This window comes from Schistocerca americana, chromosome 2, assembly GCF_021461395.2.
Source record: "Schistocerca americana isolate TAMUIC-IGC-003095 chromosome 2, iqSchAmer2.1, whole genome shotgun sequence".
Taxonomy (NCBI): domain Eukaryota; kingdom Metazoa; phylum Arthropoda; class Insecta; order Orthoptera; family Acrididae; genus Schistocerca; species Schistocerca americana.
In genome coordinates, this window is record NC_060120.1 from 160,627,348 (window position 1) to 160,647,288 (window position 19,941).

A 19,941-nucleotide genomic window follows, 5' to 3' on the forward strand; every position below is an offset into this window, starting at 1 on the left:
GTAGTGCTTTGGACTGAGCGACGGCACACGCCAGATGCACGCACACAGTGGGTAGTGTTAGGCCAGTCAGCCTTGCTCCGGTAGGCGGTCCGGCGGGGCGCTGACGAGCAGGCAGCGGCGGCCCGCGGGCGGCGGCGCTTGGTGCGGGGGCCCGCGTCAGACGGCCGTGTCCAGCCGGCATCAGACGCGCATCTCGTCGATGGCGGCGGCGGGCACTCGCAGCGCGGGCTGCGGGTGGTGGTGCGGGTGGTGCTGGTGCGGGTGGTGCTGGTGCGGGTGGTGGTGCGGCGCCGCCAGCAGCGGCTGCGCCTCGGGCGGACTCTTGCTGCGCGGGGGCGGCGGCGGCCGCGGCACCGACAGGTGCATCGTCGCAGACCCGTTGGGCGGCGACGCCGACGACACCGACTCGCCGGTGGGCAGCGGCGCCACGTTATTGCCCATCTGCGTGATATGTTGGCCGCCCTGCAAAACAACACGAGATATTATGCGCTACTGGCCATTAAAATTGCTACACCAAGAAGAAATGCAGATGATAAACGGGTATTCATTGGACAAATATATTATACTAGAACTGACATGTGATTACATTTTCACGCAATTTGGGTGTATAGATCCTGAGAAATCAGTACCCAGAACAACCACCTCTGGCCGTAACAGCGGCCTTGATACGCCTGGGCATTCAGTCAAACAGTGCTTGGATGGCGTGTACAGGTACAGCTCACCACGCAGCTTCAACACGATACCACAGTTCATCAGGAGTAGCTACTGGCGTATTGTGACGAGCCAGTTGCTCGGCCACCATTGACCAGACGTTTTCAATTGGTGAGAGATCTGGAGAATGTACTGGGTAGGGCAGCTGTCGAATATTTTCTGTATCCAGAAACGCCCGTATAAGACCCGCAACATGCGGTCGTGCATTACCCTGCTGAAATGTAGGGTTTCACAGGGATCGAATTAAGGGTAGAGCCACGGGTCGTAACACATCAGAAATGTAACGTCCACTGTTCAAAGTGCCGTCAATGCGAACAAGAGGTGACCGAGACGTGTAACCAACGGCACCCCATACCATCACGACGGGTGATGCGCCAGTATGGCGATGATGAATACACGCTTCCAATGCGCGTTCACCGCGATGTCGCCAAACATGGATGCGACCATCATGATGCTGTAATCAGAAATGGATTCATCAGAAAAAATGACGTTTTGCCATTTGTGCACCAAGGTTCGTCGTTGAGTACACCATCGCAGGCGCTCCTGTCTGTGATGCAGCGTCAAGGGTAACCGCAGCCATGGTCTCCGAGCTGCTAGTCCATGCTGCTGCAAACGTCGTCGAACTATTCGTGCAGATGGTTGTTGTCTTGCAAATGTCCCCATCTGCTGACTCAGGGATTTTCTCTGCCTCGTGATGACTGGGTGTTGTGTGCTGTCCTTAGGTTAGTTTGGTTTAAGTAGTTCTAGGGGACTGATGACCATAGCTGTCAAGTCCCATAGCGCTCAGAGCCATATGAACCATTTTTGATCGAGACGTGGCTGCACGATCCGTTACAGCCATGCGGATAAGATGCCTGTCATCTCGACTGCTAGTGATACGAGGCCGTTGGGATCCAGCACGGCGTTCCGTATTACCCTCCTGAACCCACCGATTCCATATTCTGCTAACAGTCATTGGATCTCGACCAACGCGAGCAGCAATGTCGCGATACGATAAACCGCAATAGCGGTAGGCTACAATCCGACCTGTATCAAAGTCGGAAACGTGATTGTACGCATTTCTCCTCCTTACACGGGGCATCACAACCACGTTTCACCAGGCAACGCCGATCAACTGCTGTTTGTGTATGAGAAATCGGTTGAAAACTTTCCTCATGTCAGCACGCTGTAGGTGTCGCCACCGGCGCCAACCTTGTGTGAATGCTCTGAAAAGCTAATCCTTTGCATATCACAGCATCGTCTTCCTGTGGGTTAAATTTCGCGTCTGTAGCACGTCATCTTGGTGGTGTAGCAATTTTAATGGCCAGTAGTGTATTTTCATGTAACTATCTGCTCTGTATTTACATACGTATGCCCCAAGCCAACATAGGATGCGTGGTGAAGTGTATCCTGTACCGTTATTAGTCGTTTCTATTATCGTTCCACAGCGTGAGAAAAACGACTGTGTATATGCCTCCGTATGGGCCGTAATTTCTCGTATCTTTTATGCGAAATGTATGTTAGCGGCACCAGGATCGTTATGCAGTCATTTTGAAATATCGGTTTTCTAAATTTTCTCAATAGTGTACCTTAAAAAGAAAGTCACGTTCCCTACAGGGATATATATGTTTAAGTTCCCAAAGCATCTCCGTATTATTCGCACGTTTTTCGAAACTAACGGTAATAAATCCAACAACCCGCCTCTTCATTGCTTCGATGTCTTTCTTTAATCCGACCTGGTGCGGATGCCAAACATTCGAGTCTTACTCAAGAATAGGTGGCACAATCGTCATATATGCTGTCTCCTTTACAGAGAACCACACTTCCCTAAAATTCTCCCAATGAACAGAAGTCGGCCATTCGTCTTCCCTGACAGAACCTTCACGTGCTCGTTCCATTTCATATCACTTTGAAATGTTAAGGGTTGATATTTAAATGTCGTGACTGTGTTAAGCAGGTCACTACTAATTCTGTAAGCCAACATTAGCGATTTTTTTTATCCGCGTTAACTTAAATTTTTCTACATTCAGAGCCAGCTGCCATTCACTAATCAGCTACAAATTTTGTCTCAGTCATCTTCTATCATCCTAAAGTCCCTCATTTTCGGCACCTTCCTGTACTCCACAGTAAGCAACCGCAGCTTGCTGCCCACTTTGCGCGCCATTTCATTTATGTATACAGAAAATAACACCGATCCTATCACACTACGCTGAGGTTCTGCTGATGATACCATTGCCTCTGATATACACTCACCGTCGAGGACAATGTGCTGGGTTCTGTTACTTAAGAAGTTCTCGAGCTACTCAAATATCTAGGAACCTTTTCAGTTAGCTCGTACCTTTTTTTTAACACTCTGCAGTGGGGTACCGTGTCAAATGTTTTTCGGAAATCTAGAAATATGGAATCTGCTTGTTGCTCTTTACCCATAGTTCTCAATATATCATGTGAGAAAATGGCAAGCTGAATTTAATTAGAGCGATCCTTTCAAAAAACAGTGCTGATTCGTAGGTATAAACTTTTCATAGGGAAATGGCAGTTAGTATGGGCTGGTGTGAAGTATGGGCCAATTGTTGTTTCTTGGATCTGGCCCTAGACACAGGAAATAGGCAGTGCTTGTAATAAAGCGCAGACGTTACTCTAACATCTGCTAGAATCTGAGTGATGTGGCTGTTGATTTTCTGTCACAAGCAAATGTAAGTTTTTTTGCTGAGCATCGAAGTTGGTGAACGGTGTAATTTTCAGCCAACACGTTAAACATTGGAAGGCAAGAAGTAATATTATCATAGCGGTATTAATATTTAAGTCGTCTAATGTAAATTGTAGTAAATTTATAAAAGCCCACTCATTCAAGCCGGTTTCCTTTCCCGCCATACTTTACTGTGCAGTGTTAGTCGGGTGGTATGGGCATTAACGAAGTCGTGCAATAATGGTCATAAAAGCAGATCTTTTTGTTTTGTTTTTAGGAAACGACAGTAAGACTCAGGAGGAAGCCTGCCGGTACCGGTCGAGAGAAGTGATTTGAGACCGCAAGGAAGGAAGCAGCTTCACATGCTTCAGAACGCGAAATAAACGAAATGGCTAATGCTGTTCATTTTAATGTTACTAGACCTAAAATGCTTGGCGATTAGGGCAGTTGTAGGCGAACACCAGACATCTATTACATCTCAAACGGAGTTTTTCAGAGCAACACTGTCTGTGGAATTTTTTTAAGAATAGTGCCTTCAGTGTCAAAGACGTGACTGATGTGCACATGAATTTTGTGCAGGCATTGAAGAATCAGTGTATCACTGTTGCTACTATTACAAAATGAAAAAAGTAATGAAACAGATTTACAATGAAAACTTATTTTTTACTTTCAACTAGGAAAAATAATCCAGCTATCATTTAGGTAACTTTCATGGTGTAAATGAGTCAAAGTATTATTTTCCTTAGCAAAATTTACTTCTATCTTTGAAGTTTTTACCTTAAATGTGCAATAGCCATGTGCTTTTAATACTAGTACAACCAGAGTACATTTGTTTGCGAATCATAAAAATACATTTTTTTAATCTAAAAACCTATATTTTGTTGTATGGGCCATACTGTCCTACATTTTTTGTAACATATCAAATTAAAAATTTTAGAAATCTTTTCTTGCTTTTTGTCATTTAGGTTACAAATCTTTCTTTCACCATCAGCACCAAACAAATATCCAAATAAAGGTTTTATGCACCTCTACCTCACTTCAAAACACAGAAGTTTTATATCAGTTTTGGCGTAGATGCCACACTAGCCACTGTTCCCCTACTGAACTACTTCCATAAAGCAAGCCAAATGTGCGCGACTTGAGATGCCCTACCGTCCGTTTTTAACTAAGGCATTTGCCTGCTCCCGCTACCGACACACGAATCCAAGTCTGGCGTTGTCGGCACTCATTGTTAAGTGCCACTTCCACTGCGCAAAGTACTGTGCCTGCCAAATCTCAATCAAGCGTTGCACGAATGTTTCGTACAACATTTATTTACCCGTGCGCTACAACGTGACGTAAAGATTGTCGATAAAGGAACATAACTAAACACGATAGCGATATACACCACAAAAGTTTCATAAGTTTTACGGGAGTTTTCTAAGAGATGAAGACTTTAAGCTTAGTACTTTTCACGAGTTAAGCCTTTCACTGCCACTGAGACGTGTATGTGACAAAATAGCTTATCAGAGAGAGGTGGGGATTTGCTGTGTGTTATTGCTACGTATCACTGTCCCTCGGGGAATGGGAAGCTAGCTCTTATTTTGGCAGAATTACTATACCCTGTGCTGTCTTCAAGTTTCACTGTTAACCCTTTTCTCCATTCCTTTCCGTATTAGCGCATTTAATTAGCTAGCGCCTGCAGACAGGCAACCAAATGAACAGGTTTGCAATGTGAGCAGCTGTCGCGTTTTCTCCGGCAATGCACGTCAATAAAATATCACAAGTACTGACGTTTTCCACGGTACAAATCGCGCCACACCGACCACCTGAAATTTGAGTTAAAAAGTTAAAGAAATTTTCTATCCACTGGCGTGCGTATGTTTCCTGTATGTCTTCTAGTTTTTGGCAGCCTCCTTTGGAAAGCTCACAGGTACTTATCAGCAATTATATGACATAATCGTTGCTACACAGATATGCGTAAAACATTATATAATTATATGACATAATCTTTGTCGCTCAAACACTTGTAAAACAGAATTACTTCCAATTTCAGAACAAGTCAATCTGATGGTCTCACTATGGGTACACCACTTAGTCCTATACTATCTGAAATTTTTGTGAACAATTTCTAACAGATTTTCTCACAGAAGGAGCAACTCAGTTGTAAAATTAAGCATCGGTTCAGCTATTTGGATGATGGATCGTATTCTGGACCGGTACCCCTAGACAATACGGTGTATTACTGTAACATCAAACTCGCAACACAAGAAAATTCACTTCACAATGAGGCTGCGAGGTTCTTCTGTAAATTTCTTGTGGTTTAATATAGATATTGGCACGAGAAGGCACTTATTTAGCATTTGCAGATAAAACGCAGCTACATATACGGTAAACCCTGCAAGCTCTCAGAGCCAAACAGCCCACAAACATGCAGTTTTCCATTCGATGGTGCCGGCCGGTGTGGCCAAGCGGTTAAAGGCGCTTCAGTCTGGAACCGCGCGACCGCTACGGTCGCAGGTTCGAATCCTGCCTCGGGCATGGATGTGTGTGATGTCCTTAGGTTAGTTAGGTTTAAGTAGTTCTAAGTCTAGGGGACTGATGACCTCAGATGTTAAGTCCCATAGTGCTCAGAGCCATTTTGAACCATTCGATGGTGAATCGCCTTGTATCTGTTCCATTATCTGAATCAGCGTTTCTAAGAGAACTACAGACCATCAAACACACCGCTTCCAACTGTCTTTGACCTGATTGATAATGCACTACGAAAAAATAAAACGCGTAGAATTACGCCACTTCAGCACGCTGGCCAAGAGCAGTTAGTCAGCAGTTGTTGAAAAAAAATCACCTATTGCGACATTGCAAAAAGGTTAAAGTCTCGCCACCAACGGCACATCAAAGTTTTTAAGCAACAGTAAAGACGAATTCCAACACTTGGCACAGAGTGGGGTGTATGAAACCACATCCACGATTTACTGGGCACTCAGGCTGATATGTGGCAGTTACTTTATCTAATACGAAAGATGGGGATAAAGGAAGAAAGATTCAACCTTTGCTGGTCATCTTTTAAGCGAAAACCATTCATATGACGTATAACAAGAAGTTTTACACTCTGTTGAGAAAAACAGAAAGGTGATCCTGCCGGAAGTACTGGAAATCAACAAACACATGACACAGAGGGCAGCTGAGTGTTAAATTATTAGACTATGTTTTCCTGTTCCCCTTTCCTAAATTAAGTTTTCGTTGGAAATATTACATTAAATTCGTATATTCACCTTATTTTTCATCAGCTGATAAGTGTATCTTCACATAAAAGCTTTGTTTCCCCCTTTTTAGGGTTCCGTGTCTCAATTGGTAAGAACGGAACCTGGATCGCTTCATTGTCCCTCTGTCCGTCTGCCAGACTGTTAAAAACACTTTTCCACAGAAACAGGTTCACGTATCGAGTTGAAATTCATGTCACATATTAAAGTATACCGTCCCTTGGAGGGCAAGAAACTGAAGTTTCTAAACTAATCTAATCAAAAGATACAGCCATTTATGTCACATATTTTAATGCTCGCAAACTCACTCACCAAAACCTATAGGGCCTTCCTGTTGGCCTGGAATCATGAAGTTTGGCAAAAAGCAAAGTTTCGCAACACAGCCAAAGGAAAAATCCGAAAACTAAATTCGAAATTACGTCACACGAATACCAATTTTTCCCATCCGTCTGTTAAGACCCCTTTTTCTCACGAATGGGCAGACATATAAAGTTGAAATGTATGCCACATACTAAGGTCTACATTCCCTTGCCAGTATAAGTAACGCTAGCCTCTAATACGTTAAGTGCAAAAGTGTGAGATGTGTGCTGCCCAAAAGCAAGCATGAAAAACGGCTTCTTCTATGTCCCTGTCAAACGATTGGTATACAGTATAGATCTCTATGCTAGATATACATTCCTCCCGTTACCTTCAAAATGCATACTTTTTATTCTTTCTTCCGGATAATACAAATCCGGTGAATACCATCGAATATAGCCAAAAACATTTCCTTTTTCCCTCTTGACGGTATGGCCGTACATACTGTGTGTGACACATCTCGATAAATGTTATTTGGCACTTAGTTCAACAAGTTTCCCTAATAATGAATGAAATAAACATTATGTTCTGTACAACTAATCTACTTTTTTGAGGCAAGAGATTATGTTTTTCACTATGAATAGGGATTTCTACCATAAAGTTGACACAATACGTGTAATACACAAAGTAATATTTCACTGTGGAAAAAATTTTGCTCCTTGTCACGACCGAGACGCACTGCAGACCTTACACACAACACATCGTGACTAATAGTCACACCAAGCAATTTGGAACAAAATTAGGTGTTCATCTACTGCATGTTTCCTAATAACTTGAAAAGAATTATCTGCTATTAGATCTCGTTTCTTTTTTTTTAAGCTGTCCATCTGACTAGATTCTTTGTCTTCTGAGATTAAAGACAAGAGATTCTTCTTCATAAACCTGCGTTAGGGTCCTCGTTATAGTTAACAGACAGTTTACTGAAATTTACTGCTTCTTTTTCCTTCGTTAAGTGATAACCAGCTTATTGCAATGGAGTTCATCTTCAGATGGATACATTTATCTTACATGATGGCTGTATGAGCGTTTTCTGTTGCTGTGGTGATGTCCTATAGTGAACAAAACACACACACACACACACACACACACACACACACACACACACACAAAATCAGTGGCAGCACTCACACTTCACAACAAATAATGTTGTTTTACTACTTGACACGCATTTAATCAGAGGTGCTTGGTACAAAAGTACTATTCAAAAGTCAACCAGGGAATCCATCATAGGACACTGCACTCGTTACGTAAAAATATATCTATATTACTAAACACCTAACACAGTTCATTGTTCAGAGGCAGTTCCAGGTTACCACTGTAATGAGACTGATTAGCACATTGCTACTATTTAGTGCACAGCTCGATATATCCCATAGATTTAAAATCCAATCCAATAAGGAGTAATCACCAGTTTCAAATTTTTACTAGTATTGTATAGTTTGACTAAAATAAATAAACTGGTTATGTCACATAGAGACTATGTGTTTAAACAGGAATCTAATATTATACAGTCACTTAAAACAGATTGTCATTTGTTGCATTTACTCTTGAAGTCATTGGCATTAAAAGTGTTATTTAGAGACTCTTGAACTAACTTCAGAAATGACTGTCGCTAAGTGCCTCTTTTGTTAATGCCGAAAATATCTTTGTCTGTTGAGGTTTGCTTCTGGCTGGGAGGAACTTAATGACATGTCCTGCTGAGACCTCTATGTTTGACCTTGTTGCTGTACACATTTGCTGGAAATATTGTACTTTGAATTGTGAAGTATATGTACTGATGAATCAATTCAAACACTGATTAGTTCTACAAATGATAAAATAAACTCAACAAACTTCTGCCATACTTAAGGATAAACCATACCACAAGACACTGTGCTAACACCAAAATGAAACCATAATGGGTGTTATCAAACAAGGTAAGTCAATGTAATTACTTATAATTATCATGTTCAAATCAAGAGAGGCATTCTAATCAACTTTTTGATTCAGCTTTTAAGGAGTTGAAAACATTGATACAAAAACAATTCAATGTGAAAAAAACTAAGTTCGCAAGTAACATTATAACATTAAATTTTATTGATTTTAAAAGAGAGGTAAAGGTTAGAATATGGTGGCGCTCAGCTCAGATTCTTGTGATACATGTATTAACTGAATGAAAATATTTATACTATTGGGACAAAAAGACACAATGCATTTTAAGAAATGATTTATGACTACAATACAACAGCAACAGATGTGTAAGAGCATGTTAAGTTAAATAAAATTTTAAATATCACTGTACTGTTAAATATACTAATATACTGACATTATAGATAGTTGGTGTGTGAAGAACAAAAATATATGTTGCGATAGAAAATTTATGAAATGAGTGGAAAGAAGTGGCTGAAACAGTGGATGAGAGGATTTCAAATGTGGAAAAAATGTTGGTAGCGATAAATCAGTTTATAAAAGAGAGAAAATTACACAAACAGGGCAAAATCAATTCAAACAATTGATGTTGATAAATGATGAATGTTCAATGGTCATGGGACAATTAATTACTGCAAATCTTGAATGGAAAATGTTGTCAAGTGATAGTCATAATCTTGGGAGAAAATACAGGATTCTGAAGTAACATTACAGTCCATAGAAACAAGAGTGAGGGGAGTGAAATCTAAATTGAGCAGTATAATTAAACAAGTAAGAGGAGTATGAAGAGCAGATAGAAAAGAAGATAAATTTAACTTTGAGAGTCTTATTGCTGAAGGTAAACATGTAACTGACCTATAATCTATTTTAATGGCTGAAACTAACCCTGTAGTTAATATTCAAAACTGTCATGTAACTGATGTAATTAGTACAGAGAACATAGTTAATATCAGTGATGATGTAAATGCAGTTGAAGATGTTGATAGCGAGATAAAGTATCTTCTTAGCCTGAAAATGTTTGTGTGTTTCCTGAGAGTAAAAGCAGGGTATATGAATTGTCAGTAGTATATGAATTTTCAACATTAGGTAGAATAAGTTATTTATATAGACCAAAACTTTGTAACAACAAATTTGTTTGGAAAAACTACCAGAATTTCGAGAAACACTGAAGCTTAATTGGTGGGTGTAGTATCTGAATGTATTTTTCAGCCAGTTTAAAGGTAAACATAAAGAGTGAAGTGTTAATGCAGCAAATTATGACAATCAATTTTGAAATGTTTATCACTGGTGAAAAACTAGCTACTGAGATCTTTGCACTAGAACTAAAAGGCTACTGAATAATGTGAACACAAAGTTATGTTTGTGCTCAATGCAAAATTAATGTAATACTAAGTTTGTGTTTTGGTTAGACAACGAAATGGAAAGGATATACCACATGATAGACTATTTAAAGGGCTAAGAAACCACAGGAAAAAATAGTACGTCTCAGAATTTTGAACATCTGGCACCATTTTACACTGCCAAACGCTTTTGCAGGTAGAAAAATACAATGATCGTTTCTTGACTTTTCTTGTCTTCTCTACGCTATGAACAGCAACTTCAGTACTACCTTTTTTGAGCTTTTTCCTTTCCTAAAGCCAAACTGATCTTCATGCAACACTTCCTCAGTTCTCAGTTCCATTCTTCTTCTTGATAAACATCAACTCACAGCGTCCAGTCCCAAAGCTAACTAAAGCTCCCTACCGTTACAGCGTGTATTTAAAGCAAACCTGATTTGCATCATTACAGTCCTGTGCGACTAGCGCGAAATCTAAATAGACCTTTCAGTTGTAGAAAGAAGCGTACCGATTTCCTTTTATGTCCCACAACTTCTTTGTGTTGCAATTTTTTTTACCGCTAATGTATATTCTCAAGCGTGATATAGTTACACCTGCAAATCGGTTAATTCCAACGCACCGAAACATTTGGAGAACTTTTGAGCAAAGACACGGTAGGTGCTCTGTCACAGGCGATAGATATTAAACATTACAACTCTTTAGTCTCTTACCAGAGTTTTGTAAACCTGGTCAAGGAATACGTCCCTTCGGTGAGATTCATCTTACAGAAGGTACCAAATTTTAAAAACAACGCTATTACTATTACTACTACTACTACTACTACTACTACTAATAATAATAATAATAATAAACTGAAGAATATCATCTCACGCAAAATACCTATACCGAAATGTGCATTTCCAACAACACTAACATGACAGATTACAAATCTGCCATTCAATCTGAAGATGGTTACCTTTCACGAATAAAAACTCTGAAAAAGAAAACAAACACAGAACAAATGATCGAAATTTGATGAGAAATACCCTTGGGTCAAAATGCATAAGCTGTAACTTTGGGCTAATAAGCACGCAATCGATAAAACAGAACATATTCACAGTGAATTAGCAATCGCAAAATAATTCTTATGTTGCAACCTTTTCGAAAGAATAAACCCAGACTGAGTAACGTCGCAAGTATTTAAAGTTTATGGGACCAAAAGAAAGAAAAACAGACAAATCACGAAATGGATTGGACAATAAAAAATTATCTAATACTGGCAGGGGTAGCACAAGAGTGGAAATTATTCGATCTGAAGGACAACAATGAAAAGTTGATCAGGAGAAAAGGCGTAATAGTTTACAAACCTATACACCCCTACATGCGATAAAAGCAGGAAATGAAAACTCAGTTGTTCAATCATTTAGTTTGTATACGTATGTATTTGACCCAATAAACTTACTGTTTTTTACCAACCATTTATTTTGAGCGGTTGCTACCGTCTAAGATGTGAAGGTTGTTGTCGCGTTAATTACTTTATCTCCCCCCCCCCCCCCCCCCACGATCGTAACGGTACCATATCGTTACCTCATCGCGTAATACAGATAAGCCGTTCCTCCATCGTATCTTCCCCATAATCAATAGCGGCAGCATTACCAACACACACTAAGAAATTATGGCAGGGATGTGAAGTTTTACTCGCTGGATTGAGCCTGTGTACAAATTTGCAGAGCTGATAATTCGAAGGAGATAAAAGAATTAAATTCCAGCACAAATCGGTAACTGATTAGTAGAGAAGTTCTGTCAGTTAATCATTTTTTAAACGAGGGGCAGAGAGGCTGACCTGTTGCTGCGGCTGCATCTGCTGCTGGTGCATGGGCGGCAGCGGCTGCGCGCCCGACTGCTGCTGTTGTTGTTGCTGCTGCTGCTGCTGTTGCTGGGCGACGTTGGGCGAGGGCGGCGGCGCCTTGAGCAAGTTGGGCAGCACGTTGGGCGCGGGCGCCGACAGGTGCTGCTTGGTGAGCGTGTGGTGGGACGGCGACGTGGCCAGCGGCATGCTCTGCGCCAGCATCATGGCGGCCGTGTCCTGCTCCACGTCCACCACGACGCTCGAGCTGCCCGAGTGACCGACGTGGTAGTGGCCCTGCGCGCGGTGCTTCCCCGACAACGTGTCGAAGCTGCCCGCCGACGGCACGCGCCCCAGCTGGCCACCCGGCGACTGCGCCTGCTGTTGTTGCTGCTGCTGTTGCTGCTGCTGCTGCAGCGACTTCACCTCCAGGCGCGTCTTGTCGCGCTGGTAGTAGACGCCGGCGAAGATGAGCACGTTGAGGATGAGCAGCGAGCAGCCGATGGCGATGGTGACGCTGAGCGCGGTCGAGTAGGCGGCGTAACCGGCCGCTTCCAAGCTGGCCAGCGTGTCTCCGGTCGAGTTGCCCTGCTGCAGGTGGTGCGTCGCTTGCTGCTGCTGCTGGTAGCTGCCGCCACCACCGCCTCCCACCACTGTCACGCACGTCGTCATCAGTGTGTCCATCGTCGTGACAGACACCTGCAAGTTAGCCATCATATTAGGCTCCAAGAAGCTGTTCCCAGAACAGTGGAGATGCAAGATGTATATAGATGACGAAATGCGTTGTGAGGTACCTCTGAGAGATGTTAGATTCGGTACCATTCCCGTGAGAAAGACCGCCTTCATAATGCTACTGCTCTGTGATTGGCTGCTGTGTTCGGAGCAAGGGCACCAAAACGTTAAAGTATAGTTATTATTATTAGTTAAACTACTCATTGGTATGACTTTACTTTTTAATATAAAAATCTCTCAACAGCTGATTATCAATCAGTCATTTTAGAATTATTAAAAACAATTTAAATCAGAAACAAAAGACTGATGCAGCACGGGATACAACCCGTCGGCTTGGAACAATGACGTCACAAGTCGCCAGAGAGCATGTATTACAGAGATGAAAGAGCTGAGGGGAATGTTGAGAAACAAAGGAATGCGAGGGAGATAAACATTGATCTCGTCAAAAGCATAAGTGTTTTTTGACTTAAAAAAAAAATCTCACGAGATAGATTAAACTGATCCTACTTTATTAAGCAATATCTTGTCAAAAGCCGAGAAGCGATTCTTCTTAGTGTTCTAGCTCCCTTTAGTACGTAATAAGAGTTTTTTGGCTTTTTTTTAAAAAAAATCTCACGAGATAGAATAAACTGATCCTACTTCATTAAGCAATCAGTAAAGAAACGAAACTGAAACATAACAGCAATTTTCTATAACAATTTTCTATAACAAAAAATTAATAATCCACATTACCTTAATATCATTACGAAAAATATTAAGTACCGGCCGAATAAAAAACAAATAATGAAGTTAATTAAGTCACACGTTTAATGATGCACCCAATATCAAGCGATCGCTTTTAGATTTACATTCAATTATTTTAATGATAATGCTTATTAGAACACAGCCTCGAAGTGAAGACATTACGATCTATGACTAAGGAATGACGTCATTGTTCAAAGCCGACGGGTTGTATCCCCTGCTGCACTAGACCCTAAAAATCTCTCAACAGCTGATTATCAATCAGTCATTTTTGAATTATTAAAAACAATTTAAATCAGAAACAAAAGACTGATGAAATTGGAGACGAAGCACTTCGGAAGCGTTCGGGTCACGCCTTTTCTGGTATGGCGCGCGAAGTGTTTCGGCTGTTCGTCGTAGGATGTGTTTCCAATTCTTATTTAAGTTCCTGTCCGTCACTCTGGATTAGGCGGTCCAGTTGTACAGTCATGTTGTCTGTGGCAGGATGTGTTTGCCAGTATTCAGTACTAAAGATTCACTCCGGTAGTCATGAGGCACAGACACGTGCCACAAATAGTGTAAAGATATATTTTCGTAAACATTGTGTTTGATCATGTGCTTTGCTGTATCAAAAGGTGTTGTATTAATATCATGTAGTCTTCCTGTGTGCCTATATTAAAATACGCGAGTGGCATCCCAAAGAAGTGATACATTATTTCAGAACAGAATCTCGCTAAAAGTCAGTTTCAGCCTCAAGATACAGAACCTACGACCTGCGTGGTATATTCTGCGCTGGGGACATCAACTTGAAGTCAGCAGGTTAGTGAACTATAACAGAACCTTCGTATTCCACACAGTGCAGTGGAAACAACTAGGCGCCTCACGTGTATTGCATGCATAGAACAAATGTGCACAGTGACACGTCATCTGCAGTGATCGTTATTAACACCAACAATCAATTAATTCTTCCTTTCTTGCCGTAAGCTGCCTGTTAACGAGCAGTCTTATCACCTTTCGGTATAGTTTCGTGAATGATTCAGAAAATTCTGTAGTGTGAACAAACCACGTCTCACACAGAAACAACGTAAATAATGCAAACGAATCACGATTACTAGGCTACCAGGAGTGTCATCTAAAACTGACTGCTTCAGTTGACACCTGAGGTCGCAAAACAATATGATAATGTGATTCTTGAAGTTTTCCCGGCAGACATAATGTTCCATCACCTTTTGGGCGTGCACTCGGGACAGCGACAATTCTTCTTGCGATATTTCGGCTAGAAACCTCCCAGCCATCTTCAAGGCGAGTCGGAGATGGAACAATATGATAATGGTTGAACAGAATTGAAGACATCATTAAATTCGTTCTCAGTTGCTATGGTAACTGTCATGTAAACAATTAGCTGTCAATAACTTTGTAATTCTAATCCAGGTACAGTATTCTGCACTCCGAAAGACTCAACATTTCCCATGATACATTACTCATTTTGAACGTTGCTGGCCTCTGCACACTAAAGGTGCCATGCCTACCGATACCAACAAAAGTAGGTCCTATGTTGACATACTTGATCATACTGACAATATGTTAAAAGAACTGAACACCAGCCAATATTGAATTGAAAGGAAAGATGAAAAAGATTAAGGAAATAACTTTTACTAGGCAACTATTCGTGAGCAAGAAATAAAAACATGGGTATCTGTTCACTAAAATCACCATAAATACATCATACACAACTGGGTGGTAGGAAACTGGGAAGTGAGTTGTAGTCATGAGCCAGCAAGGCCGGAAACATCATCATACTCATCATCGCCATCGTTATCATCATCTTCGTCAACAATCATCATCATCATCATCATCATCATGACAGTCCTGTCTCAATTACGCCATTACATATGATCAGAGTTCCAAATACCCTTCATCAGGTTACTAACAAACTACAAAGGGTAATCACGCAAGGTCATCAAAATATTATCAATGGGAATGATAAGTTTCACAGAGAAGACATTCTTTTGCTCCAGAGATCCATAGTGAGGAAATTCTTAAGAGTGTATAACATGGTATGAATCAAGGACCTGTCACACATTCTTAGAAAAATAAAGCGATACGCTAAGGTTCCTTCCACAGAGCCTAAGTGAAATGATCGTCGTGAACGTTCATTATATAAAAAACTTGAAATTTTTGGTTGTTTAAGAGGCAATAATAACCTAGTCACAAATGTATAAATATAATATTTTGATTGGCTTCTGAACTACAGATCATTAAACTGGGGAAAATAGTAACAGGAATTAATCGATCATACACATCATTGTTTAGCTGATGACAGTGTACAGTGTGCCTCTGCTGTAAGTACCCCAGACAGCTAATAAAAGAACGCAACTGAACAAGTTTGAAAGTAGGACTGAAGCTCAATCACGATAATGTTAAAGTAATGTATGATGAAGATATCAAAATGACGTGTACTCAATTAACGATGACCATAGAAACTGATGATGAGTTCTTGAATTTAGGGTACCTGAGGACGGCGACTATTTGGAAAGGAATACAAATAAACGGAAAGATAAAACCGACACGGATTCCAGTACCTGAGAAATCATAGCATTTTCATCAATGTATAGTAGCAGTTTGCATTTAGTACATTGAGACATGAAATTTCAGCGTAAGAACCATCGAAAAACTGAGAGCTGTTCATTGAATAATAGAAAGATACATGCTGGCATTAATATAACAAACATGCAGACAAACATATAAGGGTACGTTGTGGTCTGGAAGACGTAACAAAGGCTAATAATGAACATGTTGTCTTGCGAATGTATGTTACGATGGACCACGATGTTCTTTGCTGCATTTCAGCAGATAAAGGAAGATCGAGGTGACGATCTAATGGAAGATGATACTTAAAAACATGCTAGAATGAAATGGATGACCAATAATTTCATCGTTACGGCACAGAAGGAAAATGCAAGTACAGTTTGTAGACAACCATATAATGGCAAAGTTTTTCGTTTTGTGAGAGACACTGCGAATACGTTCTGCAGATACTGGATACAATTGAATGTTTTACCCACAAGAAATAATTCATGAATAGAGTTTATGAAGGTTTGCTACAAATTAATTTTGAAGAGTCTGGTAATACAGCGTAAAAACGTACACTACGCCACCTCCACCACGATAATAGCCTGCGCATATTGCCAACACTATTACCGAACATATCGTAAATTGTAAACCGTTGCAGCTTTCTCCATACAAATTAGACCCCAACCGTCTTTCTTACTCCCCTCCGAACATACGGTAAATTGTAAACCGTTGCAGCTCTCTCCATACAAATTAGACCTCAACCGTCTTTCTTACTCCCGTCAACCTACTTTTTTTTCTCTCTACATCAATGCTACATAAGATCAGCAGAGGTTATGAAGAGATGAATCTGTTGTTTAGAATACAGTATGGGAAAAGAGTTCTAAGTTTAGATGACACTTCGCTCTAAACATATTCACCTGGAAGAGCATTACCAAATATCGCATAAATCTGCACACACAAACCATAAGCTGCCACTTTTCTTTAAACTATTTTGTATCGGATGTCTTGGCGCTACACAGTAGCGTCGAAAACTAAAGCAACATACGGTCACTACTTGATTTTGAGCTTGTGTCAACGCGGCAGTCGTTGAAGTGTGGTAGGTCGTGATCACTCGGTCGGAGGAACTATTCGAAAGATATCCAGATAGTGTATTGACTTTCACGGTCGCCTGTCTGAAGAATATTGAGGAGTAATACGCAAGTAGGGAATATCGTCCAAGATTAAAGCATTCATGGAATTTGAATTTTTATTCGAATCTTGCTGCTTGATTTTGTTATTGTAATTCAATCATAACTTTCGACAAATGATGTAATTGACTAATAATAGAATCTCAGTCCACTATGCTTAATTTGCTCCATCCATCCGCTAATAAAATAATAATAATAATAATAATAATAATAACAACAATTATGAAACAATCTTTCGCGTCCCAGCACAGGTGGTGCCTTCGACTAATCTTGAGACAGTGTAACGTGCGTTGGCGACATCTGGGTGCTTTTTTGATGATTTTTTGAAATAGGTTTCATCCTTCAAAACCTTTATAACGGAGACGAGAGGGAGAAAGAATCTCCTTGGCTAATTAGGAGGTTGGTAGTGTCAATATTGTCGATTGTAAAGGAGTAATGTTTCTGGTCGATTCTGTAGAAGTTGTAAATTATTACTCTGATGTAACGCTTTTACTGAGCTGTTAGATACAAGTAAGATTATAGCGAATTGAGTAGGTGAGGTGTCAGATCTACTATCTTTACTATACAGTCAGTCAACTATCGAAATGAATCAGAGACGAGTGCTCTTAGTCACGCAGGTTCTGCTAACTACTGGCCCATTGGACCTGTCTCAGTTTATTATATGGCCACTTGGCTTTGCAGTATAGGAGACAAGTCGTCAGTAATGACTTGGTCCTGTCATTTACTGAAATGCTTAAGTATTATTCGTTGAGATAGAGACAGTCATTCTCTGTTCAATACTATTCCAAGAAATGTACAGTAACTATCTCGCAGTTAACATGTGCCGCCAGAGTCTTTCCCACGGCTACTCGTAGCTGATGAAACTATGTCTTCATCGCTGCTACGGCGACGTCGCCGCTCCGTACGCTGACTGCTCCGTACTACAACTGATTAGCGAACCTCCTCTCTACTGATGGCGGCACCTTGATTGATCTGAATACACCTGGCGTTCCCGTGCGATCTCCATACTGTCTGGATTCATCCACTAGGAAATTTTCCATCACGTGCGTTGATGCTGTATTGTCTGGTTGGGCTCTCTCTTTGTTGGCATTCCATCTACATGTGACGCCTTAATGTTAGATTAATTCTCTTGTCGTACATTATGTGCGTCAGTCTTACATTTCCTCTGTCCCATTTTATCTTGCCCTCTCAGTGTCTTGGCGCCTTCTCTAGAGTCTGTGTACCGGCTGGTCGCCTAAATGACGAGTGGCATCCAGTTTAAAGTGGCGTTATCTTCTCCAAATATTCTTTAGCTGTCCTATTTGTCTTGTACTCCAACGAAGCAAGGCGCTTACGCCATCCTCAAGTAAATATTTTTTTATGTAACTGTTAATCAAATGTTTTCAAATGTTTTCACTGTCTGAGATCAAGACAAATCCGTCATCGATAAGTAGAAGAGTTGCTATGAACTAACTGAGCAAACGAAGAGGAACTCTCGCAAACTGCACCTGTTTTGTGGGTGGGTCTTTCTAGTGCCTGTGTAACTGTTCAACGATCGAGTAATGGTCTTTATGCCTGTTGCACAATACTAAGGCTACTCATCGATGATTGTAGATGATTTGCTTTATAAGCTCAGTTATCAGCAGTCTTATTCTACATCACAGACTATCTACTATCATTACGACAGAACTGACGTCTTTCTCTTATGGCAGACATAGGAAGGAAGATAGGTCCCAAGTACACGTAGTCAGCTGCATGAAAATCCGACTATGACAGCAATTAGAGCACTGAAATGTATATATCAAAGTGAGGAAGCCATTCATTGGAGCACGGCTCAACGAGGCATTTTATACACTACCTTTCAGCCGTTGCAGGATTGGACTGTATTTTAAGAACAGCAGCCTGTTTCTTAATACGCGAAGGAAGGAAACAGATCGGTGCCGTCAAAATGTCAAACACATAGAGGTCTTCTGGACGGAAAGTGAGGATAGCGAAACAATACTCTTCATTGTCGAATCTGTTTCGTGCTTTCCAGAAATAAAGAATATGTATTAGGGTTGAAAACGTCAGGGCTGTCCTGTGATGGTACGGACAAGGATCGTCATAACAGGCAAAATATCTCTGCACATAGCTGGCGTGAAACAGGGAAGATCGACGGTTGCCACGCCGCAGGTGGGCGGTTGTTTCCTGATGATGATGATGGCCAAGATTTAATCTGTATAGTGCAATAAAAATTTCAAGTAAACTATGTTATGGTACGTCTGTAGTGACCTAAAGTCTTTACGTGATGGCGGTCTGATACGTGCCAATATACATAATGCATCCTCGTCAACTTATAACTGATATTCATGTGGACTGTCTCTGACACACAGTGACATTATTGGCCTCATGTAACGGCACTGCTGCGAAAGATGTGATTACATGTTACTAAAGTCAACAGTTCGCAATTTTCAGGAACAGTCAGGAAACATTAGAATGCACAAAATTTATTTATTTCTCAATAGTTTACTTTTTCTAGAATAGAAATGGTAGTAGTCTGATTTGCGTTCGTTGTTCAAGGGCAACGATATTGATTTTTAGACTAGAACTTCTTGCAGTATCACACTATAATCTAACGTAAATAATCGTGATTCTCATCACTATGCGAACTGATCCCGTGTAACAGCTGGAGCGACATTAGCTGTAGCTGGTTGTATCTTAAGAT

At 40.9% G+C, this 19,941-nt stretch overlaps 1 protein-coding gene across 1 annotated transcript in view; it reads right to left on the reverse strand.

The window, feature by feature from the left end:
- Nucleotides 1-231: 231 nt before the first annotated feature.
- Nucleotides 232-19,941, reverse strand: part of LOC124593849 (neuroligin-2-like) — a gene marked incomplete at its 3' end in the record, with an annotated part of 358,509 nt that continues 338,799 nt past the window's right edge. The window contains exons 11-12 of the mRNA XM_047132197.1: nt 12,145-12,901; nt 232-462 (exon numbers count right to left, since the gene is read on the reverse strand). Coding sequence (XP_046988153.1) covers nt 232-462; nt 12,145-12,901 — 988 coding nt within the window. The remainder of the gene's footprint in view (nt 463-12,144; nt 12,902-19,941) is intronic.